Genomic DNA, 20,094 nt, shown 5'->3' on the forward strand with positions numbered 1-20,094 from the left:
TCTCTGTCTCTGTCACTCTCCAAATCTTTCCATCAGTTCTGAGGAGCAAACAGGGGGCTCTCTCGGCCCCCAGTAATGTTGGACCCATCTCCATAGCCTAATCGTCCCAATAGGGCCTTGCCCTCTGATCTCCCCCAGAGCAGCCTGTTCCCTCCACCCCCAAGAGCCTGTAATCAGCTCCCCAGGACAGAGCCAAGGCCAGCAGCTGGGGTTTGGGGGAGGGCTTCTGTCCTTGAGGGCCTCACCCTCCTGTCCCTCCTCCCCCAGCATGTCCTGAGGCTCCCACTGTGGCCCCCAGGGGTCTCTATCCCCCAACTCTGATCACATTCCTCCCTGGCTCACACATCCCCAAGAATTCCCATTGCCCAAGTCCAGCAACAAACCATCCTTTCCACTGAACTTCTTTATTCATTCAATGAACACTCCCAGAGTTCTCTTTGTGCCCACCCCAGCCCAGCTCCCCAAGGAGCCTCCAGGTCAGAGGAGACAGAGCTGGATATAGATGTACCCCAGCCCTAGAGCTGGAAGTATAGGGCTGAATGGGAGTAGTGGGAGAATCCCAGGGAAGGCGGCAAGGAGGTGATAGCTGGGGTTTTGAGAGATGAATAAGAGTTGTCCAGGGAGGCGAAAGTGGCAGAAAAACCTTGCAGGCAGGTATGAAGGAGTGGTGGGGGCTGAGCCTGCACTAGATGCCTTCGCACAAACTTCCAGAAGTTGACTCTGTGGAGCCCAAGGGCCAACACTATTGCCCATTATACAGAGGGTGGCGCTGAAGCCAGAGAAAGGAAGCAACTCGCCCACCATCACACAGCAAGTAATTGGCAGAACTGTGGGCTCCAACACCCGTGCTCCTAACCCCTGTACTCAGCCTTTTCCCTTTGCTATTCCGTTTCCTCTGCCAAGAATGCCTTTACTTCCTTCAATTGATGAAAAGCTCCTGTTAGGCTCCATTGTTATCAACTGGATGATCCTCTGGTCCAGACAGAAAGGGCGCCAGTGTACAGAAGCCCTGGGACACTCAGGTTCAGAGGCGGGGACCTCAGCCTCTCCTGGTCTCTTACATGGTTCCAAACAGTCCCGCAGGCTCCCCCTCAAAGAGTGGATTTTCAGCCCGGACAGTTGCTCTTGTCCTTGGCTTCCTCCAGCTAAAGAGGGAGAAGGGAATAGAAGCCGGAGATGACATATTTAAAACTACATAAAGTCTCCTCTGAAAATGAGAACAGGAAGCTGCAGGCCAGACTCTGAGAGGCTGGGACAATGGAAGGGCCTTAAATGAGGTCCCTTGATTCTGGGGAGTGGATGGAGCTCATTAGACCCCATCATGACATCTGCCTTGAATCTTTCCAAGTTCAAAAAGCCGCAAGGTTGCTGTTGCCCTGCAAGCCAGGGTTGCTCCCCCAAGTGCAATGTCAGTTGCCCTATGAGGGGTCTCTGTGAGGCAGGAGGACCAGAGAGGAGCAGGGTCCTGCTCAAGGTCACACAGCAAGTCCATGGAGACCAGAACCTAGAGGTCCGTGTGCAGGAGATATGAAAAATGACAGAGAATGGTGCTCTCCCTCTAGACAAGCAGTGAAGATGAGAGTCTCATGCCTCTGGACACTATCCCCGGCTTCCACTCCACAGCGCATCTAGCTGGGGGCCCAGGGCACTGAATGATGGTCGGTCTTGAGGGTTAGGCGCCCAGCACAGCTTCATGAGCTCATGAACCTGAGGGGTGGAGAAGAGACAACAGGGTCACATGGGAGTGGTAGAAAGGACATGACTCCTGTTTGCAGTTTTAAAATATAAACTAGACTCCATCCCTCTCTTGCTCCAAAGCTTCCCATGGCTCCCTATGGGTCTTAGAAAAAGTCCTCCATCACCTCCTCTCGTGTTCCATGCAGCCACGTCTGCCCCCATCTCATTTTTCAAATACACTAAACTCATTTCCATCTCAGGGCCTTTGCACCTGTTCTGTACTCCACTGAAAATGCTCTCTCCCAGCTTTCCCCTTGGATGGTATCCTCTTCGTCCCTCAGGCACCACCTCCTCTAGGAAGCTGCTCCTGACTATACCTCCCTCATCTCTTTCTAATCATTGATCACCACCAGAATATTCTTGTTAGCTTCCGGTGGTTACAAGAAAGAGGGGTATTATCTGTTCTGACCTCCACTGGGTCCCCAGCACCCAGCACAAAGCCCAGCACACAGTCAGAGTTCAATAAATGTCTGTGGCCTGAGCAAATTAATTTGTGAGTGACCAACCACATGTCAGACACTTCCACAAAAGCTCTGATGAGAAACTGTAAGAATCATCATTTACTGAGCACCAACAGTATGCTAGGCTCTGAGATGAGCACTGGAGAGGTGTTAGCAAATTGGTCCTCCCCTACCCTATAAGGCATTGTTATTCCCATTTTGGAGATAGGTAAACTGAGGCTCTGAAAGTGTTTGTGCTTTACCATACAATGAGAGAGCAGCAAAGCAGAGGCCAGAAATCCCCTTCAGCCTCATTCCCTGATCCCTGCTCTCAACCAAGAGATATCCTCGGTGGAGAGTAATTCAGGGGGATCAGCAGGCTTGCCCAAGAGACACCGTGGTGAATCTACAAAGTGGGAAACCGAGGCAGGCCCTCCAGAGCTCACCTCACTAGGACAGGCGGGAGGTGCGGGCAGCCTCTGGCCCTCAGCCAGCAGCTCCAGGAGGCGGCAGAGGGCTGGAACATCTCTCTCACATCCCATCATCCGCAGGAACTCCTGGAGCCAAGGGGGAGGGCCCGAGGTGGGGGAGGAGCCATCCGGCATGGAGAGGGGAGGGGCCGCCCGTTATCGTGGGGGTCAGCCACAGTGAAGGGAGGAAGGAAATCACCCACCCGTGGTAAGGGAAGGAGGCGCTCCTACTGGGGAGGAGGAGTTATCTGTGATGGATGGGGAAGGGAGCTGCCTGTGTCTGGAGGGGAGGAGTGGGAGGTATCAGTCATAGTGAAAAGAGGTCCTCCTGGAGCATCTAAGGATGGGACCGGGTGACCCTCAGCACAGAGGACAGGGGTTGACCTGAGTGGGAAGAGGGTATGAGGAACCCAGGGATGCCAACTCACGGCTGAGGGGCTACAGTTCTTGTCACTGTAGGTGAAGAGCTCGTACAGGACGACCCCGAAGCTCCAGACATCCGACTGGCGCGAGAAGATGTTGTCCGAGAGGGACTCTGGGGCATACCTGGAGGGGGGCCCGGGAGGTCTTGGGATGCGACAGTAAGGCAGAGGACAGGAAAGGGCGCAGCCCTGGATTTGGGTAGCTGGTCCCGGTAGGTGACTATGAGAAAGTCAGTCCCAGCCAGTTCTGAGGTCTCAGTCCCTGGCTGTGGGATGGGAGATTGCTCCAAAGCTCTGAGGTGCCGGGGCAGGGCCGGGGCGGGGCCAGAGAGGGGCGGGCCTGAGCGGGGGTGGGGAGCAGGGCCAGGGAGGGACGGAGCCATAACCAGAAAAGGAGCGTGATGGGGAGGAGCCAGGGCTATGGGGGCGTGGCCACAGCGGGCCCCCTCCCCGCGGGAGGCGGGGTGGGAACCGAAAAGCGCGAGAGGCGGAGCTGCCTGGGTAGTACGGAGGAAGGGTGGGGCTGGGAGGAGGTCCCTACCAGAAGATGGGGCTCTGGCCTGGCTCGCGGACCACGTAGTACTCTTTGTCGAGAGGCAGCAGCTTGGCGAGGCCGAAGTCGGCGATCTTGACGTGCGTCTCGCTTTCCACCAGGATGTTCCGGGCTGCCAGGTCGCGGTGCAGGCAGCGGCAGGAGCCCAGGTACTCCATGCCCTACGGGAGGGCGTGGGGTGTGGACCCTCAGGATGACTCCGCAGGGGCCCCAAGTCTGACTTGGAATCCAGCAGCAGCCCCAACCCAGATCCCAGGCCTAACCCTACTGCTGACCCATCTTGCACTCCAGTCCTCACCTTCTTATTGTTTTGGACCTACTAGAAGTGTTAGCCGCTCAGTCGTGTCCGACTCTTTGCGACCCCATGGACTGTAGCCCACCAGGCTCCTCTGTCCATGGGATTCTCCAGGCAAGAATACTGGAGTGGGTGGCCATGCCCTCCTCCAGGGGATCTTCCCGACCCAGGGATGGAACCCAGGTCTCCTGCACTGCAGGCAGATTCTTTACCGTTTGAGCCACAAGAGAAGTCCCCGACCTTAGCCCTAACTCAACCGCATTTCCAACCTAACCTGGACCCCAAACTTCAACCCTCAGCCTTCCTGGCGAATCCATGCAGACCCCGCCCATCAAGCCAGCTCTGTGGACGCAGCAGGTCCATGGTCGTCCCGCTCTCCTCCGCCCCGCACCTTGCAGATCTGTGAGGCGTAGAGGAGCAGGCGGCCAGCGTCGAGGCGGGTGCGGTGCCGCTGCAGGAAGTCGCGCAGGCAGCCACTGGGCAGATACTCCATGACCAACCGCAGGCTCTGGCGGCCTAGGGGTGGCGGGGGAGGCAGGGAGGAGTCACCACAGGGCCTAACTTCCTCTCCTTCCCTTCCCCATTCTTCTTCCCCGATCAGAGTGGGACCTTGTGTCCCCTCTGGGCCTCAATATTTCTTTCTATAAAATGGGAACGGCCACAGTGACACGTATCGCTAATCTATTTGAGTACTTTCTATAATATACATTAATTCTTTTTAACTTCATAACGACCCGTTTTTTTCAGGTGGGAAAGCTGACGATGAGAAGGTAGTCTTAGGCTTCTCCAGTGGCTCCGCAGTAAAGAATCAGCCTGCAATGCAGGAGACTTGCAGGAGATACTGGTTTGATCCCTGAATGGGGAAGATCCCCTGGAGTAGGAAATGGCAACCCACTCGGGCATTCTTGCCTGGAGAGTCCCACGGACAGAGGAGCCTGGTGGGCTACAATCCAGGAGGGAGGTCACAAATGAGTGGGACAGGACTGAGTGACTAAACAACAAGGCAGATCTGGACAAACAAGATCAGTCAGTAGCGCCCCTGCTGCTGGTGTTCTCAGACCACCTACAATGGTCGTGCAGAAGGATGAGGGTGTGTAATTTGAAGAGCGGTTCACCTGGGCCATAGCTGACACCCCGGTACTTGACAATGAAGTCACTGTGGAGGGCTTTGAGGATCTGGATCTCCCGCTGGAAGTCCCTCTGCTGTTCTGGCCCACTATGCTGCAACTGCTTCACGGCCACCAGGGCCCCTGTGTTGTCGCCCAGCGGGTCGTAGCGGCACAGTTCCACGCTGCCAAAGTTGCCCTGGGGGACAATGGGGCTGGTGTTCACATGCATGAGTGCTCCCCCACCCACCCCAGCCTAACCCACCTCACCTTGCCCAGCTGTGAGATGTATTTGAGGTGTCTCTCTTCAAAGATGGTAGGGTCCTGGCAGGCGTAGAGCTGGGTACCATTCCAGAGCCCATCACGGGGCGCCAGGGTGCCAGGTGTGGGGTCTGAGAGGAGCTCATAATCTGGGGGGCACAGGCAGTGAGTGAGGAGTGTACTGGGCCCTGGGCCCCCACTCCTAAGCTAACTTGCTGTGTGACCTCCATCTTATGCTTACCCTCTCTGTGCATTATGGCAGGGCCACTGCAAGCCAAGAGGTACTTTGTAGGGCTGGGAAAAGGTGCCTCTTGGCAAAGGCAGCCCTCTTATGCAGTGCACATGCTGCACACAGACAGAAAGGCATTTCCCAGACTTCACTGCCATGGGGTGACAGGGGAGAGAGATGTACTGGAAGCTCCTTTAGACCTGGCCCATGAAAACCTAGCGTGGGACCCTCGATACTCTCTCTCCTGTTTGCAGAGGATCCAATAGGGGCCTAAGGCCATAGGATGGGTGGAACCACAAAGGGAGAGTTTCTTGCTGACTTGGACACCCTCACTGAATGAGAGCCAAACATTCATTGAATGTGGCTTTGAACTGAGGGGCTTGTTTGTTACAATAGCTGTTGAAGTTCATACTGACTGTTACAGTCATCAACCATTCCAACCTTGCCTGGCATGCAGGGCAGGCTCCACATACAAATCTCACTCTTCTCCTGGGTCCAATATGACATCCCAGCCCTGCCCACCCTGCCTGGCTCAAGTGGGCACCTGAAGTGATGAGGCTGTTCAGGTCACGGATGACAGCACGGAAAGAGGGCCTCTGGCCTGGCTCATAGGCCATGCACTGTTGGATCAGCAGGGCCAGCTCCATCCACTTAGGGGCAGGCAACTGCTGCCGTTCCTGGTAAAACTGGAGCTTCTAAAGGCAGGATGAAGGGCTGGTTACCCCCAGTTGAACCCTCAGAGGTACCCCCTAGACCCACCCATCCTCCCCAAGCTGGACTTCATTCTACCCTTCGGTCAAATGAGAGCTCTAGAAGCCAATGCTGGCGCTCTGACCTTGGCAGGCTCCAGGGTGCTGATGGGCACTGTGACACCACTGAACACCTCCCAGACTGTGGCTCCAAAGCCCCACTTGTCAGCTTCCAAGCCAAGTGTTCGGGCCTCCTGGAGACATTCAGGGGCCACCCAGGGGATCCTGTCAGTGAGCACTGGTGCAGGAGGCAAGGATGGGATCAGGGATCCGCTTTCTTGCCCCACTAGGTCCCTCCCTCCTTCACCCCTCAGCACTTACTCTCCAGGCTTAGCACAGTGGGGCTGACACCCGGGTCACTCAGCTTGATGAAAGGCAGGTTCCCATCAGTCCCCTCACGAGCCAAGAGCACCTTCCGGGCTGAGACATTGCCATGAGGGAGACCTTTGTCTTCCTAAGTGGACCAAGCACAGGGAAATGCCGGGGGTGGGGGGGGGATGAATGAATATGCTGGTTGGCGAACTCCTACACATCCTTCAAAGCCCACCTGGTACTGCTCAGACCATACTTCAACATCTTTCCTACACTACTGGCAATACACCTCCTGTGTCCCTCCTCTTCTTAAACAATGCTCCTTCATCCCATGGCTCCTTACTCCCTTCAGGATAAAGTCAAAGGTCCTCAGACTGGCACTCAAGGCCCTTCGAAATCTAACTCTTGGTCACTCTTCCCATGGGCTTCTCTCTCCCACATCTCCACTATGGTCTCCTGCCAGGTGAACAGACCTGATACACTCCTGGACAAGCAACACATCTAAGCTGAAGCCTTTGCCCAGGCTTTTCTCTCAGCCTGACATGCCCTCCTTCCTTTTTTTCCTTAATGAACTTCTACTCAGTCTCCAAGGCCCCAACTTTAATGTTCTTTCTTCTGGGGAAGCTGGCCAGTCCCCTCAACTTCCATGAATGGTCAGCTGTCTCCTTCTGCTCTTACACCTCTGAGCCTGTATGTATGCTGTTCCCTCAGTCTCAAATGCCCTCCACTTGCCCTCCACCCTTGCCAAACTCCTATCCATACGACAGAGCCCACTCTCAAAGCCCCGTCCACTCTGTGAATGGAGGATGGAGCAGGCAGAGGAGCACTCACCAGATAGTTGAGGGCATAGGCCAGCTGTTTGATCACCTGTAGCTTCCAGCTGGCTGGCACTAGGTGGCCACACTTGCGTAGATATGTGTCCAGTGCTCCCAGGCGTACAAATTCCTGAACCATGATACCTGATGGAAGTAGGAAGGGGCAGGGTTGGGAGGTAGGACTGTATTGTATTCAACAGGCTCTGCCCCCAACCCCACCTTCAAGGGTCGCTTGAACTCTCAGCTCTGACTTTTCCCTCCCCTATTCCTCCATCCTTACCCTATTCACCTCTCTGCTTCCCTACTTCCCATCTCAGAACCATTTGCCTGTAATGCCTAGAAGGTGTTGCACTCTCTCCATGACTCACTCCCAACCCTTTGCAAGTTCTGTGTTTCTGACTGGAACACCCCTCTTCTCTTACTTCCCTAATGTCTATTTATTCTTGCCTTTCCAGCTTAGAATGTATCCTTACCTACTCAGAATCACTGCTTGACCTCCAAGTGGGTTAGCAGCCTCTGATCACCCACAATGACCTGTGCTGCCCTGCCACACCCAATCATTTATCATCCTGCTCAGCCTGTCATGTTCTATGCTATGCACCCAGCTCCTGGCACATGTTGGGCTCCCAATAAACAGCTGCTGAGCTGAACTGATGGAAACAAGGCTTGGAGAGGGAGCATGGACCTTGCAAAGCTGTAGAGATGGTACACAATAGATCAGAACCCAGGTCTGCCTGACTTGAGATAATTCTGGGGGCTTAAGTATTGGGGGGAGCCAGGAGCTGCTTATTCAAAGAGTGATGATGGAGGTACATGAGTACAAGATGATAGACCCTGGTGGAATGGAGCCCCAGCCAGGGCAGGCTCTGATTGTGTACTGCTATTGCTGCTGTAGGTGGGCCCAGTGAGGCAGGGCAGAGATGGGGAGTGTCTCTCACTGTCTCCAGCCATGCACACGCCGTGGAGCAATACGAGATGCTGGTATGACACTTGGCTCATCAAGCTCGCTGCTTCCAGGAATGACTGAGGGGGGGAGAATGGAGAGAACATGTATGGATTTCTTCCACTCCTGGGTCAGATCAATGAACCCCAAACTTGCTGCTCACAAACTTGCCTCAGGAGACCTGGCCGCCAGCTTCCTTTGGCCTTGGAGTCCACCATTAATGCACACAGCACTCTGTGTCGTGATTTTTTTGATGGAGGCAGGAAGTCCCCACTGTAGTCTACCTTGAGTCACTCACCTTTTGGCTCAAACCTTCCTCTGTGTTGCCCAGCCCCTGAAGATGCCTCCGTCTGCATCGTTCCTCTCTTCTCCTTTGCTCATTCCTCTCTGACCCACTGTTCTCCTTGCTATTCCTTAAACATGCCAGACTTGGCCCTGCCTCAGGACCTTTGCACTGGCTGTTCCCTCTGTCTGGTATACTCTGCCTGTTTGCATCTGAATTCCCCACCCTTCTATATTTCATGGAGACGCTGTGGCTACATTTCTGTTATTTTAAGACCTTGTGTGTATTCTCTTTGTTTTGGTTTTGGGTTTCTTTTCTGTTTTGTTTTTTTTTTTGGCTGCACTGCAGCATGCAGGATCTTCCCCAACCAGAGATCGAACCTGCACCTGCTGCTGTGGGAGCATGGAGTTTTAACCACTGGACCACCAGGGAAGTCCGACCCTGTGTGTTTTTAAATTTCTATGAATCCAAAACCCCCTCTCCAGCTAGGCCCTAACCCAGAAGGTTTGGTTCAACCCTGCTCACCTCCATGCAATTCTTGTGTTTGGCATCCATCACTTTGAGCAGTACCTCTGTCTCTCGGGCCTCCCCATCCACAATCTCATGGTGACAGCCCCGATAAATCTTGGTGAAGGACCCATGACCTAGGTTCTCATGCTGGAGAGTGAGGAGGCAACATGAAAGGCCAGTAACAGGGCTCCCATGGGACCCTGTCCCTTAGCCCTGGCCCAAGCAAGGCACAGGTAATGGATCAATTTTACAGATGATGAAACAGAGACACAAAGAGGTTATATCACACGACTGAGGCCACACAGCAGAGATGGATGCACACCTGGTCTCTGGATCCCACCTGAAGTATGTTTCCCCCATTTCCTGGGGCCCCTTACCCACTGCAGGCTGTCAGCAGGGATCTTGTGAAACGTCATCTGACTCAGCTGGCACTGGAATTGGGGCTGAACAGGGGATGATGTGGGTGGGTTGCAGCCTCTCCGGACCACAATCAGATTGGACTTTTCTATGGGGAGTGGAAGGAGGAAGAAAACTAGAGGTCAAAGGTGAAAGGTCCTCAAAGGATTGGTCACTCCCTGTCTCAGTGTGGGGACATCCTTGGTGGCTCAGATGATAAAGAATCTGCCTGCAGTGAGGGAGATCTGGGTTTGATCTCTGGGTCAGAAAGATCCCCTGGAGAAGGGAATGGCAACCCATTCCGGTATTCTTGCCTGGAGAGTGGACAGGGGAGCCTGGTGGGCTACAGTCCTCGGAGTCACTAAGAGCCAGACCGAGGCACAAAGAGCCACAAGTGAGTGACAAATGCTAAACTGTCTCAGCGTGGGGTCTTCTGCAGAAGCCAGGACTAAGATGAGGGTTCAGGGCACACGGCTTATTTGAAAGGAAACTCCAGGAAGTCCCAGTGAGGGGAGGGAGAGTGAGAACAAGATGGAAGGAACCCTGCAAATGCTGTGGGCAGCCTGGTCTCAAGTCCTACTAGGGATTCTGGGAAAATCTGGAGAACTCACATCTCAAAGCTGTCTCATCCCAGGGGTCTGTCTGAGAGCAAAATTCACCCAGAGCAAGAGGCAAGAGATGAACAGAGGCTAAGTGCTAGTAACATCACTCAGATCCAGCTGTGCCTGGATTCAGCCATCCCTGGAAGCAGCCTGTATCCCACAAGCCCTAGATCACCTTTTTTCCCTCCTAGACTACTTTGACCAGCAGTCTTTGTCACTTGCCACTCAAGAGCTGGAACAGATACAGAAAGGCAGGGTCCCAGATTGCCTATTCAGCTTGGGGGAGAAAGCAGGCTCACCTTTAGGTCTGGGGTTGCAGCAGAAGGTGAGGTACAGCTCAACCCCATCCACGTGCAACCCACCATTCCAACAGGCTGCCAGGAGCTCTCGAAGACTGCTGTGGGAACGGCCAAGGCCAGCCAGGGAGAAGGTTCCTGTGGGGTCGCACCGGATGAGGCAGCCCTTATAATCCGGCCCCAGGGGGGTCTGCAAAGAGGAGTGAGTGGTTTCTGAGTGGAAGTGGGAGGCACTCTTCTCCTCAAATCTCCAAGTTTTTGCATATTCTATTCCCTCCACTGGGAATGCCTTTTCCCTCCCCTTCTTCAGGAAGCCATGCTGACTCATATTTCAGTTCTCAGCTCAAATATCATCTCCTCCAGGAAGCCCTCCTTGCCCTCCTGGCCCCTGGAGGTAGACTGACCAGGACACAAACAGTTAGGAGGTAGCTGTCGAAATCCTGGGGACTGCGGCGGAGGACGTAGGAGCCGGGAAGTGAGCCCCCAGTCTTGAGTTTGTTGATGGCAAAATCCAGGCTGTGGGGAAAGGTGGAAGAGAACTGAGAGTCGAAGATGGTGAGAAACCATCTAGGAGGCAGAGAAACCAAACTAAACCTGAGCTCTAATCTTGGTTTCTCTGAAGCCCTGGGAACCTCACCAGGTAACATTCCCTCACTCCCTCCCATTTGTAAAATGAACCGAAAGCTGGGCTTCTGCCTAGGGGATTAAAGAGGAAACCGCAGGTGAAACTCCACACCTGGGCACCTCGAGCAGCCCCAGGAAATGGCTCTGGGGCCTCAAGGAGCCAACAGGAGGGAAGCGGCTGAAGTGAAACTGCAGACTCACTGAGCGCCAGCTATGCACCTGGTGCTGTTGAAGGGCTCCTGAGAGGCAAGGGCACCGAGGCACCGAGAAAGGGAGTGCCAGAGATTCGGTCTCCAGTGAGTCCTTACGTGATAGGGCCATGGCACTGCTCAGCCACCTCCTCCAGCAGCCGCGGTGGCGCCACCTCCTTGCAGAAGTAGTGCCTCGAGTCCGTGGTCAGCCGGAAGTAGCCATCCACGAGCGCCACGAAGGACAACGCTGCGGGAAGCCCCGGGAACTCGGCCTCCTGTGAGGACCGGTGTCAGGGCCCGCCGCGGTCCGAGGGTGACAATCCTGCGTCCCCGCCGTCAGGGACGGGGAAGGCAGGAGGGGAGGGGGTTCCAGCACCCACCAGGATCTGATTGTCTGTCCTGGTGATGGTGACCAGGCGGTGCTCGGCAGCCGGGCCAATGCACGGCGCCTGCTTGATGCTGATATCCACGATTTCTGGAAAGTCGCAGAAGGGCTGGAGGACCTGTGAAGAAGGGGGAGGGCTGAAGCTGGGGATCCCGCCCCCTCCGCGCCCCAAGTCCTTTTTTGGAAGCCAGGACCCCACCAGTCCACACTCACGAGACCCTCTCCTCCCAGCCTCACAGAGTCCCATCCCTCTCCCGTCGAGCCCCCACCAAGCCCCGCCTCCTTCTGCCACACCACCCCTCTCAACTCCCTCCCCTGCTCATCCCAAATATCCGCCCCCTCACCTCTGCCAAACCCCGAGTCCTTCTCTCGGCCGGTCCCCGACCCCGCCCCGAGTCCCTCCCTCACTTAACTCCACTTTATCTCCTGGTGTCTCTTAGTCCAGTTCGGAGCCTCACCCACCCCGAGTCCTGCCTCTTCGCTCCACCTGCTGTTAGCCCCATTCTGAGCCCCGCACGCCCTACTAAACCCTCCCTCTACGTCCCGCCCTTTTCATCTCCGCTTCCTCGCTCAGCCCTACCCACACCTCACTCAGCTGGGGGCTAGCCGCTCCGTCCCAAGCCCCCTCACTGCCCCTCCTCTCCCTCGGCCCCGCCCCCAGTCCCCGCCCACGACCCTGCCCCTCCCCCTGGCCCCGCCACACACCTCGTGTTCTCCTGGGCTCCAGGCGATGCCACTGCCACCAGCCACACGGAGCAGCCCCGGCGTATCCTGACCACCAGCAGCGCCGGGGAGACCCACGCGGAAGGTCTCGGCAGCCCTGTCTGGATCCAGCCTCTCGAGGTCCATGATGTACTTGACCATGAGCGAGTGCCTGTCAGCCTGGCAGGTCGCCACGCCGCGCAAGGCCCGGCACACTGTCCTTCGGATGCGCCTCCGAGTCACGAAGCTCAAACCCTGGATCAGGTCGCGTAGGCCAGGGGGCAGGCAGACCTTGTAGCTGCAAGTGGGAGGAGTAGGGCCCTCAGTATGGGGCGGGGTCTCCGCCAGGGAGGACCGAGGCGGCACATCAACCCAGCCTCTAGGTGAAGGGTTGGAGTGTGGCCTCAGTAGGGGGCCACACAACACACACAGAAACACACTCGGGGACAGGCGTGGGAGTAGGGAGGGCCTCCATGGGAAGGGCCATTGGGGTCCATGAGGCAGACAGGGACATAGTCCTTTTAGCTACCTGAGGTCTGGCTATGGAGTCTCAGGGGGGCTGGGTTCAAGGAGAGGGGTTGGGTCCCATGAACACACTGTAGGCTTGTAGGTGGGGAGCCGGACTCATGATGCCCTGGTGGAGCCATGTTGGCTCGCTCCCAGGTAGAGGCTGGGCGCCACAGCCTGGAAGCCCTCACCTGACCGTCTTCAGCAACTCCTCGGGCCGCTGAGCCTGCTCGAGGGCCATCCGGGCCAGGTCCAGAACAGCCAAGCTGAGACACTCACCCTGTTCCTTGAGGCTGAGGCCTACTCGGAGGCGGCCGCTCACCAGGTCATGGCGGTGCTAGGAGCCGGTCACAGCCCAACCATAAGCCCTGATGTCGTCAATAGACCCCCATCCCTGGCTGAACTTCACCCTGGGGCTGCCACTCTGAGCCCCGCCCACCCAACTAGCCCCTCCCTCTTCATACCGCCCAATTCATTCCCACCTCCTCCCTCAGCTCTACTTATAGGAGAGTCAGCCAAGGCTGCCCAAACATGAGCCCTGACATTGCCCTGGCTACCCCCACCCCTGAGCTGATCCCCATGCAGACACCTACCTGAGCAAAGAGGTGCTCCAGGACTGGCAGATCCAAGATGGCGCTGGTCAAGTCCTTTCGTAGCCCAAATCGGTGGCACTTCTCTAGTCCAAACCAGTTAGGGAAGTAAAAGCTGTGGGGAGGGGAGAACCCTGGAGTAGGGGATATGATGAGGAGGGGACTGTGCCAAGACCTCACACAGTCCAGGTTATATCCTTGACTTGCTGTGTGATGTTGGACAAGTGAACCACCCTCTCTGACATTAGTCTTCTCATCTGTGAAATGAGCAGTGCTCATGCCCTCCCTTGGGGCACCGACCAGGAGGTGCAGGGAGATGATGATCCAAGGGTTACTGTGGTTTTAAACTCCCATTTCCCAAGCCCTCAGCAAAAGGCATGCCCTCCCGGGATCATTTAACCCACATTTGGAGGGCGGGGGCGAGGGGGAGACACTTCCTACCGGAGCCTGTAGACGAGGACCTGGGTACCCGTGTCCTCCACGGAGAAGATGTGGCTCGGGGGGAACCAGCAGGACAGGTCTTCCAAAGCCAGAGCAAAGAGGGAGTGGTACACGGGCAGGATGCCTGAGGGGACGGTCATATCAGTTCCCTCTCAAATCTCCCCACCTGCCCCCTGTAGGGCTGCCTTGTTATCCTCATGCAGCCCCACAGGCTCTTTCTCACCTTCAGCTCTGACATCATGTCCCACCCCTGCTGGCACCCATTCCAGGGCTCCTCAGTGCCCTGAGGAGAAAAGCCATGGACTCAGCCTGCTTCTCAGGGCTCCCTGCCTCTCTCTCCAGAGCATCTCTTTCTACCTAACAGCTTACCTCGAGGGATGACCATCTGTTTCTTCTCATAGACTATCATGCCTCTGAGTCTATGCACATGCTGTTCCCTATGCAACCTCCTCCCTTACCAAACTCCTACTCATCCCTCAAATCCCCAGATCCAGTGCTGACTCTGCTTGACAGCTATTCCAGCTCCCAATCTGTGTTCCACACAACCCTAACGCTTCTTCTGACCACGCCTTCTAGGGACTCACTTACCACTGGCCTTAGCAGCGCAAACACACAGGTCTTCAGCTGAGTGGTCCCCAAAGGAGAAGGACAGGCACTGTGGGGGTCCAGGGCCCCGAGGGGGCAGCAGCACATGCAGGGCACCAGCCTCTGAAGAGGAGAGGCTGCAGGAGCGCTGAGAAATCAGGGGTGTCTCCTCACTTGGAGGTGCCATGAGTGCAGCCTGCCTGAACACAGAAAAAGGTAGCCCCTCAGTTGTGATCACAGGACAAGGTTGCAGATCTTCTGAGGTAGGAGTTGGGCGGGGGTGAAAGAAATATGACTGAGTGAGGCAGGGATGAAGCCGGAGAAATAAGGAGGAGAGAGGGACAGAAAGAGAAGGGCAGACATGGACAAAGGCAGGGAGAGGGAACTGAGTGTGCAAGGTGGGTGAGGAGCCATACCACTCCCAGTGAGGGCTGTGCTGGGAAGCTGGAAGACATTCACACAAATTTGTGTGTGAATTCACACACTTCAGACTCTTGGTGCCCAGGGCAAACACCTCTAGTCAACCTCCAGCCTCCACACGCACCCACTCTCCAATCCCTTCTCCAGACAGGCATGATCAATCAATCACAGATATAGGGATTTGCTAACCAGCAAGCAGATAGTTATTGGCCTGTGCAAGTGTGCATACTCAGTTGTGACTGATTCTTTGCGACCCCGTGAACTGTAGCCCTCCAAGCTCTTCTGTCCATGGGATTCTTCAGGCAAGAATACTGGAGTGGGTTGTCATTCCCTCCTCCTGGGGATATTCCTGGCCTGGGGATCCAACTCAGGACTCCTGCGGCTCCTGCACTGCCCAGCGCCACCTATGAAGCCCAGTGGCCTGTGCACATGGGTGTTTGAGAAGATAGAAGAGGCCACCCCTCCTTGTGAAGCTGGAGGATTCTAGCACTTCTGAGGCTGGGGAAAGAAGCTTTAGCAGCTGGTTTGGCACCCTACTCCAGTACTCTTGCCTGGAAATTCCCATGGATGGAGGAGCCTGGTGGGCTGCAGCCCATGGGGTCGCTAAGAGTCGGACACGACTGAGCGACTTGACTTTCACTTTTCACTTTCATGCATTGGAGAAGGAAATGGCAACCCACTCCAGTGTTCTGGCCTGGAGAATCACAGGGACGGGGGAGCCTGGTGGGCTGCCGTCTGTGGGGTCGCACAGAGTCGGACACGACTGATGCGACTTAGCGGCATCAGTAATGCATCCCTCGGGGGCTGATCCAGACATCAGACTTAGTCATCATCAGATTCAATCAACAGAGATCTCTGCCTCTGTCTCCCCTGATCCCTGCATCTCTGTTCCATTAGTTCCCCAGAGTAGGAAGTCCTCCCTGGGTTAGGTCCAGGAGGAAACCACCAACATTATTTCCAGGAGTTCTACACCAGCCACCTTCCAGATCTCTCTCACCGTGGGGGACCCAGAGCTCAGGACCCTGGGTTGGGTAGAGGAAGGAATTGGGTTTCACATGCCAGAGGAAAAGGAGGAAGATGAAGAAGATTTACTTAAATTGACACAAATGAAGATGATACAAAGAGAATATTGGATAAAAACTATGTTCCAGGGACTTCCCTGGCCGTCCAGTGGTGAAGACTGTGCTTCCAATGCAGGGGATGTGGGTTTGATCCCTGGTGGGAGAACTAAGATTCCACATGCCACTGGATATGGCCAAAAAATGTAAAACAAAAAACAAACAACAACAAAACTATGTTCCAAAATAATAGTGGGAGGGGGCAGAGAGTGTAAATGAGATTTTAACACACTCAGAATATAAGCCTGAGACTGAGGATCCGTGAAAACTTCAGGCTATGGGTTCAAATCCCAGCCCCACCATATCCTGGCTTTGTGACTCCAGCAGGGCTCGCACAGTTGGGACACAGTTTTCTCGGCTATGAAGTGCACTGACTCCCACCTGCTTCAGTGAGGTAGTTTACGGAGTCCAGTCCGACCTGTCAACACGTTTAAAAGTGAGAGTGTTGGCCATTCAGTTGTCTGACTCTCACAACCCCATGGACTGTAACCCACCAGGCTCCTCAGTCCATGGAATTCTCCAGCAAAAATACTGGAGTGGGTAGCCATTCCCTTCTCCAGGGGAATCTTCCAAACCCAAGGATTGAACCCAGTTCTCCTGCATTGCAGGAAGATTCTTTACCTTCTGAGCCATCAGGAAAGCCCATCAACACATTTAATCCCCACTAAATGATACAAACCCTTGGTGACATGCTCAGCAAGCACTTGACAAATGTCAGGCAAACCAAATGGGAAGGTCCCTTAGGACAGTGGTTTGAGGCTTACCGTCAGGGAGGTAGAACCTAGGGGAGAGAAAACTTTCCCCTAGGGACACTCCAGTGTTACCAGCTCCTAGACCAGGAATTGGAACTTTCCCCACCCCACCCCGCTGTGTCACTTCTCACAGAGATGCCCAAAACCTTATTTCAAACAGTCGCCCTGATCTTTGCATCTTTACGTAAATGTTACAGCGCAGTGTCTTTTGTTTAAAATAAATCTTAAAAAAAAAAAAAAAAAAACCACCATGATTTTTAAAATATCGAAAGTAAAAATAGAAAGTCTGTTTGGTGCCCAGAGAAACGTCCCTGTTTTAACATCAAAAGTTCCACATGCCCAGAAGGGAAGGTTGGTTGGTCACCCAGTGCTCGGGCCTGGGAACTGGGAGTGTAGGAGGCGCGAAATGTGTCCCCAGAGGGTGGAGCCCTGGGCGCATGCGCAAGGATTCCTTCAGGTCCGGGATGCTGGGAATTCAAGGCCTCGGCCTCGTGTGCGGGACAAAGTTGAGGCCCAGAGGGGAAGCGCTTTGCCAGAGGCCGCACCGCCAGCTGTCCCAGCTTATGTCAGACGGCTTTTCTCTGAGACCTAGAACGCAAACTTGCCTTTGTTCCCAGCGGCGGCCGTCCTGTCCCCAGCAGCGGCCGTCCACACAGTCTTCCCCCACCCCCACCTCCGACCAGAGCCAAGTGGCTCTACCAGCTCTTACCTGGAGGTGAGGGCCCTGGGCTGGCGACGGGAGGGCAGAGCCGGGCAGCAGCGGGAGGAAAGTCCCACTTGCTCCTTCCTGTGTGGGCCCCTCAGCTTCCTGAGCTGCTGTCACTTACCGAAAGTCATGGCCATGTGGGGGCCGGGGACGGGGAGGGGCAGAAAGTTCCGGAAGCCTCTGCAGCAGCAGTCCTGCTCAGGCTGCTGAAGACCCTGCTGAAGACCCTGGAACTCAGGGAAGGAGTGACAGCGGAGAGAAGGGCCCAGGTTACCCTGAGGGGTCTCAGCAGGCTCCAGGACTCAGTCTCCGTGGGGCCCTGGCAACAGTCTGGCTTCCTCCGGCCTCAGTTTACCCATTTGTGGCGTGTGTGCGTGTATTGGGCACCTAGAGGAACTGATTTCACACCTAAGGAAGGGAACTGGGCTGGATCTGCCCAGGAAGGAGGCAGGGAAGTAGCCCCAAACAAAAGTGAAGTTCTCCTTTACAGTATTTTTCCAATGAGGCCCTGGAAGGTATGGCGGTCCCTTTTTGTGCTCCATGCCCCAAGCCCAGACCTAGAATCTGTGAAAACCAGACAGACTGGGTCACCTCACTGTCTTGTCTGGCAGGGAGGCAATTAATCATTATGGATAACCAAGAAAACCAAGATGATGGGACAGGCACAGACTGAGGCTGAAGGGAGGGGATGAGGGGCAGGGAGCTTGGGGGATGGAGGAGGCGCGTTCTGTGTAAAGGACATGATGGATCAAGCAGGGATTTGAAGCAAGACAAAAATGACTCCTGATGAACACCATAGGGGCAAAGACCCAGAGGTGAGAGTGAGTAGAGCTATTTAAGGCTCAGAGGGCTTGACTGGCTGCAGTGGGGAGGGAGGGGGATGGTTTGGCAGTCAGCAGGAGCCAGCTCACAGAGCCAGGTCTGCTTGAGGTTTTTTAACACACCTGAGGCTGTCATATGTGGAGGAGGCAGGAGGCCAGGGCTGTGCCCTTAGTAGGATACAAACCCCAGAAAGTAGAGCTTTGGGATAAAATTTTTTAATTAATTTATTTTTTATTGAAGGCTATGGGATAAATTTTAGAGCACCTTTTCATCTCTGTGCTTCCCTGGTGGCTCAGATGGTAAAGAATCTGCCTGCAATACAGGAGACCAGGGTTCGATCCCTGGATCTGGAAGATCTTCTGGAGAAGGGAATGGCTACCCACTCCAGTATTCTTGTCTGGAGAATTCCATGGAAAGAGGAGCCTGGTGGGCTACTGTCCCAAAGAGTCAGACACGACTGAGTAACCAACACTTCACTTTCATCTCTGTAATCCCATCACAAGCTGTGGCACAAAATTGGCTTTGGTACATATTTTGTTGACTTCAGTTGAGTCACCCACAGACACTTCCTGGGCACTTCCGGTGTACAGGGCATTGGGGCCACACAGCAGGGTACAGCACAGATCCAGTCTCGTCTCTGCCTGGTGGAGCCAACAGGGAAGATGAAAATAAATTAGTATCCAGTCAGGGTTTCAGTGGCCCTCGGTGCCAGGCTTCTAGGAGAGACACTAAGTCTGGGAGGGTTTCCTGGAGGAAGTGACTTTGATATACTGAAACCCGAGGTCAAGTAGGATTAACCAGTGATCCGGAGGCGTGGGTAGTTCTGGCAGAACAACCCAGGCAAAGGCTGAGAAGCTGGGTAAGGTCACAGTGCTCCTGAGGACAGGGTGGCAGGGGAAAAGTGTACTGAGCCTTGTTTGGAGGCATCAGTGGGGCCTTTGTGGGCTTTGCGGGCGGAGACGGAAGAGACATGAGTTGCATCCTCAGTGCAGCAGGAGCCAGAGCAGGCTTGTGGCAGGAAGTGCTGCATGGGGGCTTAGCCAGAGTATTTTTCTTTCACTTCCGGGATGGCTTCAGCAGAGAAGAATGCAAAGAGTGAGTTTCTAGGCCACTGACAACTCTAGTGGGGTGGCCACTGCGGTATACTGAGAATGAGCAGAAGGGGAGCAGAGAGGGCAAAGGCACCCTCAGCCCCAGAGAGGGGCGTGGGAGGTCTCCATGAGGCAATTCCAAGGGGCACAGCCCAGAATTTGCCCATGAATAAGCTGGAAATTTTGTTGATGTAAACATCCTAAATTTTCTCCTGGCATAAATCCTGAAAATGCAAAGAATAAACAGATGGAACTGGAGACAAAGGTAAACTCATGTCATGGATAAAATATCTTCATAGTATGAACAATTCCTGCATACATGAGTGCTAAGTTGCATTAGGCATGGCCAATTCTTTGCACCCTTGTAACCCGCCAGGCTCATTGGTCCATGGGATTCTCCAGGCAAGAATACTGGAGTCGGTTGCCATGCCCTCCTCCAGGGTATCTTCCCAATCCAGGGGTCAAATCCACGTCACTTTGTCTCCTCCATTGGCAGAAGGGTTCTTTACCACTTGCATTACCTGGGAAGCACAAGCAACAATTAGAAGACAAAAAAAAAAAAATGCCAGTGACTTAGCAGAATATGAATCCATAGATCACAGAACATGAAGTACAAATGGCCCTTAAACCCAGAAAAAGATGCTCGGCCTCACTCATAATAGGAGAAATGCAAATTAAAAGTAGAGTTGACCCTCGAATAACAAGGGGTTGAACTGTGATGGTCCACTTATACACAGATTT

General features: G+C 54.6%; 1 protein-coding gene across 3 annotated transcripts; it reads right to left on the reverse strand.

The window, feature by feature from the left end:
- Positions 1-270: 270 nt before the first annotated feature.
- JAK3 (Janus kinase 3) lies at positions 271-17,583 on the reverse strand. Of its 3 annotated transcripts, none has more exons than XM_070373295.1 (24): positions 17,444-17,459; positions 14,448-14,640; positions 13,860-13,983; positions 13,422-13,533; positions 13,020-13,165; positions 12,325-12,619; positions 11,615-11,737; positions 11,352-11,509; positions 10,824-10,935; positions 10,423-10,609; positions 9,503-9,630; positions 9,141-9,272; positions 8,328-8,412; positions 7,406-7,533; positions 6,584-6,716; positions 6,349-6,500; positions 6,058-6,208; positions 5,294-5,433; positions 5,033-5,222; positions 4,309-4,433; positions 3,611-3,783; positions 3,076-3,193; positions 2,624-2,734; positions 271-1,707 (listed from the first exon to the last, which is right to left on the reverse strand). In XM_070373295.1, the coding sequence occupies exons 2-24, from the start codon at positions 14,629-14,631 to the stop codon at positions 1,600-1,602; spliced, it is 3,315 nt and encodes a 1,104-aa protein (XP_070229396.1). In that variant the 5' UTR covers positions 14,632-14,640; positions 17,444-17,459; the 3' UTR covers positions 271-1,599. The 3 variants fall into 3 exon arrangements, with proteins under 3 accessions (XP_070229396.1, XP_070229397.1, XP_070229395.1); XM_070373296.1 differs by lacking the exon at positions 17,444-17,459 and adding an exon at positions 17,336-17,350; XM_070373294.1 differs by having other exon boundaries at positions 272-1,707; positions 14,448-14,644; positions 17,444-17,583.
- Positions 17,584-20,094: the final 2,511 nt, after the last annotated feature.

Source organism: Bos mutus, chromosome 7 (genome assembly GCF_027580195.1).
Source record: "Bos mutus isolate GX-2022 chromosome 7, NWIPB_WYAK_1.1, whole genome shotgun sequence".
NCBI lineage: Eukaryota > Metazoa > Chordata > Mammalia > Artiodactyla > Bovidae > Bos > Bos mutus.